The sequence below is a fragment of the Gasterosteus aculeatus genome, chromosome 14 (genome assembly GCF_964276395.1).
Source record: "Gasterosteus aculeatus chromosome 14, fGasAcu3.hap1.1, whole genome shotgun sequence".
NCBI lineage: Eukaryota > Metazoa > Chordata > Actinopteri > Perciformes > Gasterosteidae > Gasterosteus > Gasterosteus aculeatus.
The window spans coordinates 14,367,412-14,381,216 of record NC_135702.1 but is presented as its reverse complement, the minus strand read 5'-3'; the positions used below and the strand labels follow the sequence as shown (position 1 = coordinate 14,381,216).

The 13,805-nt window shown below is 42.9% G+C and overlaps 1 protein-coding gene across 4 annotated transcripts in view; it reads right to left on the bottom strand.

Annotated features, from left to right (window-relative positions):
- Positions 1–134: 134 nt before the first annotated feature.
- lpar1 (lysophosphatidic acid receptor 1) overlaps positions 135–13,805 on the bottom strand; it is a 46,435-nt gene continuing 32,764 nt past the window's right edge. For all 4 annotated transcript variants that reach the window (XM_078088269.1, XM_040197809.2, XM_040197808.2 and 1 more), the window contains one exon: positions 135–3,731. In XM_078088269.1, coding sequence (XP_077944395.1) covers positions 3,394–3,731 — 338 coding nt within the window. In that variant the 3' untranslated portion in view covers positions 135–3,393. The remainder of the gene's footprint in view (positions 3,732–13,805) is intronic.

The following is a 13,805-nucleotide window of genomic DNA, read 5'->3' as shown; positions in this document are numbered from 1 at the left end:
AATGATAGCAAGGCTAAACGCATAACATAAAGTACAACCTTTCAGAAACATTCTAATAATGTCATTTAAATACATTTCATTGTCGTAGGGATTTTAAGAAAAACAAATCAGAAAAATACACACCAACACAATGATTCAGACTTTTCTCATGTTTTTATTGTTGCTGCGATATGAACACTTAAAACCCAGGTGGACATTCATTGATATCGGCATGTACAGTATTGATAGTATAGAAACACATTTACGTCTGTTTCACTTTACAAACTACTGTTACACGGTTTGTTAAATCTGAGGTTTGGCAACAAATTAAACTTTAAAAGCAATGTTTCGCTTTGAAAGAACAGACTTTTAGACAATTACACACACAGCTTTTGGTATGAAAATGACAACATTTGTCAAGTGCAACACACACCGCAAACAGCAAACATTGGGCTTGCAACACAGACAGAAGTAGTCAGGAAACAATAGCAGGAATGTGCCAATCTAGTGTGATAAAACTGTTTTCAGGAAAGGACACGTGTGTTAAAGCTGGGAAAGGAACATGCATGTCGGGTGAGATAATAAAGAGTGACATGTGTCAAATCCCACAAGAGAATGTTTGCCCTGAAGAATGTGTTGCTCTTCAATTTAAAAAAAATGCTGCACTAAAAACAAAACCATCTGTATTCATAATCTGTTTCTAATTTACGTAATGTAAAATGATCTTTTGAGGCTGTGAAAATGAAAGTTAAAAAAAACGTTTTTAGCAACATATGCAAAAAAGGTAGGTTAAAACCAACGGAGGATCTTGTGTTTGTTCTCCAGCTTCCCACAGCGATGTTCAAACGTACTTTAGTGCACCGTGACGTGATGGGTACGACAAAGCACACTTCAAACACACTTTAAACCAGAGAGGCTGTTGAAACACTGCTTCTCAGCCTAGTTTTAAGGTACTCTTTCAGGATGAATGACTGGAAGGCACTGCACACGTACGTAACTAAGTAGTTCTGGGTTACAAACTAGTTAATAACCAGAATAGTTGATAGAAAAAGCACTGATTAGGCTCACAAGACAAGAAAGAGCGCCAAGAAAAATCCTACAGTACGTTTGGACACATTATAACACACTTAAATTTACCCAACACAAGAACACTTTCCTTTTGGTGGTTAACTTTGAATAATATATATTTATATACATACATACTGTACATGTATACTTACAACAGTGTATAAAATAATGACACACTGGTAATCAGAGGCATACGAAGACAGAAAGTTAAATTGGTTTACTATATTACCTGAAGCATTGCTTTGTTAGAAAAAGGGTTACAGTGAATAAGATATCATCATTCAACAGGAGTATCATCTTAAGAGTAAACTGGGACAGGTCATTGATGTCAGTGCCCCTTTAAAATAGCAAGACTACTAAAAATGCTTTATGGTGTGTTGTCGTAAAAAAGTCAATGAAGTAGTTACGATGAACTAAATTATGCCTGTCCCCGGGTTACGGATTAGTCCGATCTGTGTAACCGTGCGGTTGCAGAGTGTGGCGTTTGGAGGACCTACAGTTGTGTATCTAAGAGAACCTCTACTTAAGAAATAAAAATGAAAAAAAGATTAGTGTTGTTTTCCTTCACCTTAGTATAAGCTGTCAAAAAACCTCATCTTTAGGCTGCATTTTTTTCTACAGTAGCCCAGAGTGGTCAAGCCAATCTTTGGCTTTCGCATTTTCCACATTCATGTTCTCGGGTCGTCTACCATATTTCCCTTCAGATCTTGGTACAGCGGAGTTTCAGTCAGTTACATTCTGCAGGCTTAAAATCACACACAATGCACCTTCAAATGCAAAGCATCAAACACATGGAGTGTCCCTCTGTTCAAGACGCCATGAAGAGGGACAGCGAGGGGGCAGGGAGGCCAAAACAAGGTTGAAATAAGGATAGATAGACATGTAAACAAAACGTATATTACTTTGGATGGATATCCGTATTACCTTCTATCACTAATTACACTGTCGAAGCAACGAACAAAAAGAAATCATCAGTTTCTGGTTGTTAGAACGATATTTACATACTTTCCTTTGAGTGTTTTAACCCTAGGTGCTTTGGTATTCTATTGAATACTGAATACTTCCTGTTTTTTTCCAGCTAATATTTATTGCCGTCTAAACGGAACTGGTGCTTGTGGGTTTTCTTCCAACTATGGACAGAAATATTTGAATACAAAGGAATGATGGACCACTGAGCTGGATGCTTATTGGTCGAGCTAGCACTGAGGCTCCATCAATAGTTCTGCAGTTGGTCTGTGGGTCAGTCGAGCTCTTTGGTCCAGACTGAAATATAAATGTCATATGTAACTATTAGATGGACTGCTGTGACGTTCGCGGGCCAGTGTTTGCAGTCAAAGTTGAGTTGAGTTCTTTAGGGAGGCACCCATTTTATCTTCTTGTGCATGGTATATCTTGCCTTGCAATAAGTGACAATGTAATTGTCTCAGGGAAAGACTGCATAGAACCACGTGAGGCAGGCAAATCAGCACATTTCATGTGATGGTCCAAAGCCTGCTAACAGGCTTGACCTTCGCCTGGTCTCCAACATTGTGGCACAGAGTCAGTTCTGTGACAAGAAACATCCCCCCTTTTTTGTGAGATCCCTGGAACAACTTGTCTTTAAACTCTTAGATGGAACAAACAAGAGATCGTGGAAATCTTGTGTATTTAAGTTGGCCCAAGGGAAGTCTTATCAGTGGGAGATAAAGATCAGTAGAGTAATAAATTAAGGTCGTATGGTCACTTGTCACTGAAAGATGAATGAGGAATACGCAGAAATGAAAAACGGCAACAATCCATAACGCCCGTTTTTAGTAAGACACTAAACATGTCAAGCAAATTAGTAAGTTTGAAACCCAGGTAATGGATCCAAATACTACTGAGAAAAACATCTGACTTTTCTCAAAATTTGATGTCTTTCCTCCCAAACATAGAAAAGAAAAAGAAACAACAGCGTTGAAAAGAGTCCCTCGATGCATGTGGAGGGATACCCCCGTTGGTAGCGTGATGCTGTCTGCATGTAACAGGTCTGTAGGATGTAACGAGCTCTCTTAAGAATGGGGATCGTGGGGAATAAGTATGAAATGACAAGACACAAAGAAAAAACACTTGAGTACTGGCATTACCTTAATTTCACGGATTACTCTTAAATACTTCATATCAGCGCTGTCCGTGACAACACGCGCAAAACAATTAATAAACAACTAAGCAGAAATACTAACAGCCTATCAGAGTCCTTGAAGACACCATCTTCTTCCACGCTGCTTGTCATCAACCCACTAACCTAATCTTCCTTCTCCGAGTCATCACTGCGTCTTTAGTTCGTATCATATTGTGGTTAATCCCCACGATTCCCAGCCGTCCTTTTTATACCACCGAGTGTTCGTTATTGTGGTGGTGGCTGTGCGGGTGGCTGTGGTGGTAGGCGCCACTGCTCAGCACCGTGTGGTTGGTGGACGACGCCGACCGGTCAGACCCCTCCACCACCGTCCCATTGGTGTTCTCCTGCCGCTGGCAGCAGAGGATCTGCCTGAAGGTGGCGCTCATCTCCTTGTCGCGGTAGGAGTAGATGATGGGGTTCATGGCCGAGTTGAACTCGGCGAGGAGCAGGAAGAACTTCTCATAAGTGAGGACGTTGCAGTTGGCGCAGAAGACGTCGAGGAGGAGGATAACGAGGCCGGGCGTCCAGCAGACGATGAACGCACCTGAGGACACACAAAGCAGAGGGACAAAAGTGGAATTGTTCAGGAATAAACATTAAACACAGCTCTGTTGTGGAGGTGGTTTTCGTTACTTGAAATGAGTAAACAGGCAGCAATCTCCAGTTCTAAAGCCAATGCTGGTGTCTTAAACAGGCCATCAAGGGTAGACTGCCAAAATAAGTCTGAAATAAAGGTCTACGAGAAAAGGACTATTTCTTTCTTGATTTATTACCAGTAAACATTGTGAACATGAGCTTATGGTCTAAATCTCTCATTTAGAGTATTTTAAATATGGTCAACGGTGGGGCATGGGTAGAGAGGGTGCGCTGGGAACCGCAAGGTTGGTGGTTTGATGCTACAAAATGTATTATATACACGTATTATATCCCATTGTATTTGTTAATCATGTCACCCATGTGAGTTTTTTGGATTTGTTTTACTCGTGAGTCACTAGTACTAATGAGCGATCAATCATAGGTTCTTAACTATAATTCCTGGTTTCCTCTTCCTTCTCATGAGCCTGGGAAAAAATTTGGGCTGAATGTGCAGCTAATGCCAGAAAAATGTGATGCTGGCCTGACTTTATTTTACCAGGAGAACATGCATTGCATTTTACCGGATAAGTATATGTATTTTATGAATATGTATTTTCCGGTTTTGGTAATTCCTCAATTTTTCTGGATTCTTGTAGAACTCCAATTACTCTGAAAATGAGTTTTTAATGTAGATACTGAATGTGACAGTGATGACTGGCTTTGGCCTCTGTTTTACAATGAGAAATAATTAGTCTCGGCTACTTCAACCAAGTATTGATGACTTTGTCTTTTCAGTGTCATCTTGAAATGTACATCTTGTCATGGTAGACCTCCAGCCACCTCCACTGTTTACATAATATGGTCATGTGACATGCTGCATGTGAACCGGCCACACATGTCATTGTCGTTCCTCTCCCTCTACTGAACACCCAAAAAAGTGAAGAATCAAAAGGCCTCTGGGCTAAAAATGTTTACTTAACTGCAAACACTGACTGAATTTGACTTTGAAGTAGTTTTGTTGTACAGTATTTTGAATTACTTTGTTTGCACGGGTGAATTGGAGTACCGGCCAAAAGGCTGATTTGTAAATCGTAAATATGCTGAAATGCATGGTGACATTCAATACATATAGGCTGACTAGTTACCCACGAATGTGGAGTCTCGAGTATTTTGAATCCAGTCGACAGATGTTATTTGTCACAACTACAACACTACAGTATGGCATTACACTCTTGAGGCAAAAAACTCTTAATGAGCAATGGGTCGAGCAGAGACAGGGGTGGAGGAGGGGGAGAGGGGATTGGGGTCGCAGATGATATTGACAGCCGGGCCTGTTATCTGTTAGCGTATTGCAGGCAGCAGCTGCAGGGAAGGGTTGACCTCACTTCTCAGCTATGCAGGCGGACTCTTCAAAGTTTGACACATTTCTAAAGCTAAAGAGAAACTATCTGAGCTAGTTGTCTAGAAGGGAAACATCTTTCTGTTAAAAAAAAAGACCATTTCCTGTGTTTATCATCACTGCGTCATTTTAATTTAGTGCACATGGAAACACAACCATAATCACAACCTATTTTCATGCCTTAATTATTGCAGAAATAATTCTTCTAATTCGATATAACTTGTTGCTGCATTAACATTGTTGTTCTGTTTTAAATGTTTATTCCCAGGATGTTTGTCCTGATTCCCCACTCTACAGGGAGAGCGAAAACATTCTTTGTGTGAAGCAAATAGTGGAGAGGTTTCCCCCCCTGAATCCTTTCATTTCCTCTCTGGATCCAGGGTTATACGGTTGCTTCTGTCACACCCTTCCTCCAAAGACCCCCCCCCACCCCCCTTTACTTATGCACAAGCACAAAGCGTGCAAGGTTTTCCACAAAGCGCAGGGTTACCTCTGCTGAGGGCTGTTTTGTATACGTTAGGAACAGATAGATATTGGGCCCAAGGGAATCCGTTTGCCCCGTGAGTACCAGTGGAAAACTGCAACAACTATAGGTGTTACTATAGCAACGCTATCCTATGTGACATTTAGACTGATATAGCAACATCCTCTTTAGTATGTCAGTTACTTTCTTAGCTAAAAAGCTAAAATGATAGTAGGCGACCCCTCTCACCCCGGACAAAAACTGTTGTCCCTTCCATGGCAGGAGGCTGAGGTCCATCAGGACTAAGACCTCCCGCCACACGAACAGTTTCTTTCCGTCGGCAGTCAGGCTCATAAGAGAGCCTGATCCCCCACTGACTGACTCACTGACATTCTACCGGTCACTTTCTTTCACACTGCACACGGCACTTTCACTTGTTACTTTCTGTTCGCTGGTGGACTTTATTTTAATTTTTAAATATTTTTAACTTTAACTTTTATTTCTTTATTTTCAAATAAAGAAAGCACAACGGCAAATAGGAAAACACAACAACATTAACTTCTTACGGAAACGGTAGGGCCTTATAGCGGAGCACGGACCCTTCTGATTGGACAGACGGACTGTCTGTCTTTTCAACGTGATCTCCAAAACCTGTTCGTAAAAATGTATACGAAAATCTTGAACATACAAATTCGTAACAATACATATAAACTGCCGGTGGTTAACCACGCCCCTTGAGTGAACAACATGGTGGACCATGTTGGATTCCTGAGTGAACGCCAGAGAGATGGCAATGTTTTGTCTTAAAAATGTCCTACTAGTGTCTCACCGTTGTTTTACCGTTGTTTTGTTGTTCAATTATATTAAGGTGTTGTAAGTAAAAGTAAATAAAAGGGGGGGGGGGGGTGCCGCGGACGCTACGGTCAACATGGCTCGGGGACCGGAGTCCGATTCCTTGGCGTGAGGAATTGTTTGTATGGTGGGAGTGCGTGACAAGAGGCCGAAATGCGTGACCCTTGAGAGCCCTGTATCATTTCCTGTTAAAAGACAGACAGTCCATCTTTCCAATCAGAAGGGTCCGTCCTCTGCTATAAGGCCCTACCCTTTCCATAAGAAGTTAATGTCGTTGTGTTTTCCTATTTGCCGTTGTGATTTGCACTTCAGAGCCACCGTACCCATTGGACACATGTGGCTGATATTGATCGTTAGCACAGGTAATGCCCCGCCCCCCCCTAAACACGTTATAAGGCTAACTCTTGTCCCACGTGCATACACAAGAATTGGAATTTAAAAAGCCTGAAAAATGAAAGAGCACTCTGCATGCAGCATGTTGGCCAAACGGAAGCCCAACTCCAAAATCGCACCAATGTTTTAGTCTTTAACTACGATCAATAGTATTTCTTTCATATTCCAATCAGTATGATTACTCCAATTCATATAATGCTCCAAATCGAAAATATGGAATGTATGCGTTGTTGTTGCTTTACATTTCTATTTATTCAATTTTGAACTTACGTTTCATTATGTGGACGACCTTTACTTTACTTTACTGAGAAGAGCAAAAAAGGAAAAAAACATTGATGAATCCCAAAATTCATTTTCTGTATTGCTCCCTGCCTGAGGCCCTATATGACATCCGAAGGATCGTCTTCAGCCATACTTAATTTTAGCATCATCCCTAGCCTTTTCTCTTTTTTTACCTTCAGTAAAATAAAAATGGGTTCCATAAGAGACAGAGAACAAAGGGAACAAATATAAGGAAATAATGGAGATCAGACAACAGCAAAGAACTCCACAAACACGTGCGTAAAAGTGTGAGTACACACAGACAAACACACGCAGTAAGTCTCACTTACATAACTGGACAGAGCACTCTACATGACCGGGAAACGTTTGGACGCTGTTGAGAAAGCACTCACTGATTGGAAGGTGAAATGAATTACAATAATATTGATATTTTTCTGGCCCTGCACACCACCTCCTCCTGCAGATCACGAGAGGTGGATCCTTTCCTCATACGACTGTGTGTTTGTTACGAGAAGCTTGGCTCTACGGGCCGACGTGTTGGATTTCTTGCGGGAATTGAGGTTTATGGCTCATTTAGTGCCGTCGTGAATTGCATGTAGCGTTGCATAATTCATTAATAATTATAAAGTCAAATGGCTTAAAGCAGGGGTCTCAAACTCAAATCAGCTGCAGGCCAGATGCAGCCCACTTCAACCGAACGCGGGCCACACTAGCGTCCGAACGGCATGGTCGACAATAACACAACTTAACACTCACCTTCAAAAGCAGTCATTGAACCCCACCCTGGGGGATCGGTCCGAATGAGACTACAACACTAGTCCTCCTTTAACTCAGCGGGGGAGACCTAAGGTCATGTGACCGTGGAATTCCTTTATAGCCAAACGTGAAGTTACGTGAATCGAAGCTGCGTAGTAATGGACGGAGACGCTCGTCGGTGACGTCAGATGCTTCATGTGTTGTTAGTGTGAGTCGTAAAGGAAAACTTTATTAAACGAGCGATGCTAACGGTTAGTCACATGATCACCTGCGCGAAAGAGGGCAGGAAACTGAATTTCACCCTCCTGCTCTCTGCACCTCGGCCGACACACACGACCCGCCCCCCATGTCAGTCACATGCATGCCACGTTCACTGGACAAGCACACAGTAGGAAACCAGAACATCATAACATGTCCCACACAGCAGCTGACAGTGGGGTTACAGTATAAAACTTGCGGGCCGCACTAACATTACACTTTCATATTAAGGATGGGGCCACAAAATATCGTCCCGAGGGCCGCAATTGGCCCGCGGGCCGCGAGTTTGAGACCCCTGGCTTAAAGGATTATGCTTGTGTTTGGTACTTAAACAAAAAGGACATGTTTTTGATTTACTGTTGTCATTAGTTTTAAAATGATCAAAACAAGACAGGCTTTGTTTGCCCAATGTGAACTCAGTATTGCTTAAATGTACTTTAAAACAAGTGACATTTTTTAAAATGAAGATATATTGGCAAAACCTTGTGTACGATCCTTTACAAGGGGTACGGAAAGTATGCAGATCCCTTTAAATTTCACTTTTATTGCAGCCATTTGCTAAAATCAAAAAAGTTAATCTTTTTTCTCATTAATGTACACTCAGCACCCCATCTTGACAGAAAAAAATATATACATTTTTGCAATTAAAAAACAAAAAAAACAAAACTGAAATATCACATGGTCATAAGTATGCAGACCCTTTGCTCAGTATTGAGTAGAAGCACCCTTTTGAGCTAGTACAGCCATGAGTCTTCTTGGGAATGATGCAACATGTTTTTCACACCTGGATTTGGGGATCCTCTGCCATTCTTCCTTGCAGATCCTCTCCAGTTCCGTCAGGTTGGATGGTGAATAGCCATTTTCAGGTCTCGGGTCTCCAGAGATGCTCAATTGGGTTTAGGTGAGGGCTCTGGCTGGGCCAGTCAAGAATGGTCACTCGTTTGTTATTTTAGCGGTGTGCTTAGGGTCATTGTCTTGTTGGAAGGTGAACCTTCGGCCCAGTCGGAGGTCCTGAGCACTGCGGATGAGGTTTTCTTCCAGCATAGCTCTATACTTGGCCGCATTTATCTTTCCTTCAATGGCAACCAGTCGCCCTGTACCTCCAACCGAAAAACACCTCCATAGCATGATGCTGCCACCACCATGTTTCACTGTTGGGATTGTGTTTGGCCTATACCGCTTAGAATGAACACCAAAAAGTTCAATGTTGGTCTCATTAGACCAAAGAATTGTATTTCTCATAGTCTGAGAGTCCTTCATGTGTTTTTTGGCAAACTCTATGAAGGCTTTCATAGGTCTTGCATTGAGGAGAGGTTTCCGTTGGTCCACTCTGCCATAAAGCCCCGACTGGTGGAGGGCTGCAGTGATAGTTGACTTTGTGGAACATTCTCCCATCTCCCTGCTGCATCTCTGGAGCTCAGCCACAGTGATCTTTGGGTTCTTCTTTACCTCTCTCACCAAGGCTCTTCTCCCACAATTACTCAGTTTGGCTGGACGGCCAAGTCTAGGAAGAGTTCTGGGGCCTCATTTATAAATGTTGCGTATGCACAAGAGAAGGCGTACGCCACTCTACGCAAACACTGGTATTTATAAAAAGCAAACTTGACTGAAAAATGTGCGGTCCTTCACGCAAGCTCGGACCCATGCGTACGCACAAAAACGGGTAAAATGAGAACCGTCGGCAAATGCAAGAAACACGCAAACGTGTGTGAAAGTGTGTAAAACTAGACTGGTGTGGTAAAGAAATGCAAATACTGCCTCTCATAAATAAAACGAACACCCGTTTGACCGATCTGCAGCGTAAAACAAACCGAAATACAAATTAACATATTTTCATAAGAAGAGAAAAGTGAAATATGTTCTGCAATAATATTGGCATGTTATACAATTCATCCTCAAAACACAGCTGTTGCTTCTCAGGTGCAATCAAATGGACTGTAATAAAATGCCAAGATGCCATCACAATGTGTAATGACGCGAGATGGCTGATCTTGCGCTCTTAGAAGATGTGGCAAATGGAAGGATTCGCGCTGTAGTGCAGCGCACCATCGGCCTGTTTAAGGGCAGATGGCGCTGCCTCGACTGCACTGGAGGGAGGTTATTGTCTACTCCTGAAAAGGTGTGCAAAATCGTGCTGGCATGTGCTGTGCTACATAATGTGGCACAGCTTCGAAACGTGCCTCGATGTTGGCCCAGACCCTGACCCCGATCCCCAGGCATTTGAGCCAAATGCTGCTGCTGTGCGCCAGCGTTTGGCAGTGATGCATCGCCTGTGAAGTATAACAGGTGTGGAACCATTATATTATTTATTCAAGAATTCGCTCATTGTGCAGTTTATTTCAGTTAGGACAGTCTTCATCTCGTCCAACTCCTTTGCCACCTCTCTGATCGTGTCAATGACTTCTCCCTGCATTTCAAGGACTGCATCGCTGAGGACACGGCCACTGCTGAAGGGTTGAGAGCCGCGTGCCGTGGAGACGCCGGAGCCAGACGCTGCTCAACTGCAGGATCGGAACCACTGGCCCCGCTGGAACACCCAGCGACTGAAGCTCCGGTGTCCCCTTTCCCCCACCCATGGCAGACACACTTTGGCGATGGCGCGCTAAACGCTTTTTTGCATCCACTTTGATGTGACACCATTTTTTCTTCATTTCCGCAAATCCTACACAAGGTTTTATAAATGAGGCCCCTGGTCATCCCAAACTTCTTCCATTTAAGGATTATGAAGGCCACGGTGCTCTTCGGAACCTCGAGTGCTGCAGAAGTTCTTTTGTAACCGTGGCCAGATCTGTGCCTTGCCACAATTCTGTCTCTGAGCTCCTTGGGCAGTTCCTTCGACTTGATTCTAATGCTAGTGCTGTGAGCTGTAAGGTCTTATATACACAGGTGTGTGCCTTTCCTAATCATGTCCAATCAGTTTAATTAAACACAGCAGGACTCCAACGGAAGAAGTAGAACCATCTCAAGGAGGATCAGAAGAAATGGACAGCATGTGAGTCAAATATGAGTGTCACAGCAAAGGGTCTGAATGCGTATGACCATGTGATATTTCCGTTTTTTTTCAGACCATGTGATATTTCAGCAAAAATTTCTACTTTTTTTTTCTGTCAAGAGTGTACATTAATGAGAAATAAAAATAACTTTTTTATGATTTTAGCAAATGGCTGCAATGAAACAAAGAGTGAATCATTTAAAGGGTTCTAAATACTTTCCGTACCGACTTTAAGGATCTCAAACATGTGAGCTCCTCTACATTAAGTTGAAGCATTTATTTAGCTTCAAATCCTGCTTTCCGGAGTTTATATATAAGTATTCTTCACATGTCTTTATGTCGGCTTACATTTCCACTAATGGTTAATTCTCTCATGCCCTTAAATGGGCATAAACACTCAATATTGCATTACTTCTATCATTCTCCTGTGTGTATCACCGCCTTTCTTCTCATCAACCTCTCTTTTTTTAGTGGTTTGCTCTCTCTCTCTTTCCTTTATTAACTTATGTCTCGTTTTTCTCCTCCCATTCGTGGCCGTTACTGTTCATCCCGCTATCATATTTCCCCATGGGCCATCATCGGCATGACCGCATCCCCGGAAATAAGACCGAACCCATTATTCTGAAATGGCTTCACGTTTGTCCGGGAAGGGATTTATTTTTCCTCTTTCCCATGTCACCAACTTCCACAAGCACACACACACACACACACACACACACACACACACACAGACACACACTCTGGTATCCGATAAATGTTATTCAGCAGCTAAGTGTTTATAATTATCGATAAAGAAGCTTGTGGTGACACTAGAGATGGAGTCTGGTGCTCGCTCTTTTGACTGGAAATGGAGGGAGATCGCTTTTCTTCTCAACAAGATATATCTGTGGTGGGTCAGCACCAGGGACTCACTTAGTTAAACCTCTTTTCTTTTTAAATGGTCTGAGAATAATATAAGAGAAAAGCTGCAGTAAAAAGGAAACAATGTGAGATTGTTCTGTTCTCTTTTCTTACTCAATTTTTTCTAAAATAGCATCGAAAGTGGCACCTTTAGTACGAGAACATCTGAAATTATAACACAACCTGCTAAAGTTTTCGAAAATGTTATTCTTCCCCAAAACAAATTCCATTATATAACTTTATTGGTGAATGGTGTCAAATATTATAAGTGTTTAATAATAAAGCTCCACTATACAGGAGCTCTTTTATTCTCTAAATGCAGGCCGAACAAATCCAGTCAATGCGTAGGAGGCGATTGAGGACACTGTGGATGTTGGAGTGGAGCTCGCCAGAGATGAACTCGGACAGATGCTGCCCTTGTGAGCCACTAAAAAGACACAGAAAACAGGTGACATTGCAAGCCAGTCACAGCTACGCGACTATCCAGATTAGAGGGTCTTTGCCAGCCACCCGGTTACGGAGAGAATAAAATGTGTGTGAGTCGATTTAAAATCGAGAAGTCAGTATGCTCTGTAACATTGATTGGTTATACATTGTGGGTTTCAGTCAGCGTTATGGCATCCTCGCGCATGTGTCGAGACGATGGTATGTCTTGGCGCTCCGCACTGTCTGACACCGCGTGCGTGTAGTGCACCATGGGCCTGAACATAATCGGATCATTCACGGACAGCCCTGCATGAGCCAGCACCTGACACACAGGGAACAAGGGTCATGGTTCATTTGACAATGCAGTTGGACTCTGTTGGTGTCATTCAAACTTCTTCTTTTTTTTTAAAGCAGAGTGCCAGGGGCTGAATGTGACAACATCAGTATGATTTGACCGGATTTCTTCATTGAAATTAAAAAAGATCAGTTCATGGACAAAAAAGCTGCTTTATGGCAATTTATTAGCCTGGCCAATTTAATACATAACTGAACATTCTTGTATTCTTTTATTACAGTATAAGTCAAAAGTTTGGACACTTTCTTTATTGAATTGAATGAGAGAATGTGTCCACACTTTTGACTGATTCTCTCTCTCTCTCGCTCTCTCTGTGTGAGTGGAAGGAGTGTTGCGCTTGTGGAGCGTGATTGTGAGCGTCTGATAGTCTGTTCGTTATTTCTTGCTGTTAATGTGGTGTATTATACGTGTCGTGGTGCGCAGGGTTCGTGGTGTTCGTGCACATTAAAGAGGTTTGGGTGATTGTTTGTGGGTAGTTTGCGCTACACGCCGACATGACGCTCACGGAGCTAACGAGGAAGCACGGCTTCAAAATACCGCCGCGCTTCCCGTGCTCGGTGGAGGAATGCGGCCTGGCGGTGGCGGAGATGATCGGCCACGGCAACGTGAAGTCCGCAGCGCGGCTGAACGGGGTCGAGGTGAACGACCACTTCTTTCCCGTCCTACCGCTCGCAAGATCAGCTGTTAAGATCACGGTGTCAAGCGTTCCTCCGTTCGTCAGAGACGAGGTGTTAACTAGGGAACTGTCTCGGTACGGTAAGGTGTTCTCTCGGGTTACCAAAGTGTCCTCCGGATGTAAGTCTCCCCTGTTGAGACACGTGGTGTCTCACAGGAGACAGCTCCGTATGACTCTGAACAACAGCAGCAGGGAGCTTAACGTCGTGTTCAGAGTCGACGTGGACGGGTTTGATTATGTTGTTTATGCGTCGACTGACGACTTCAGGTGTTTTAACTGTGGGAAAGAGG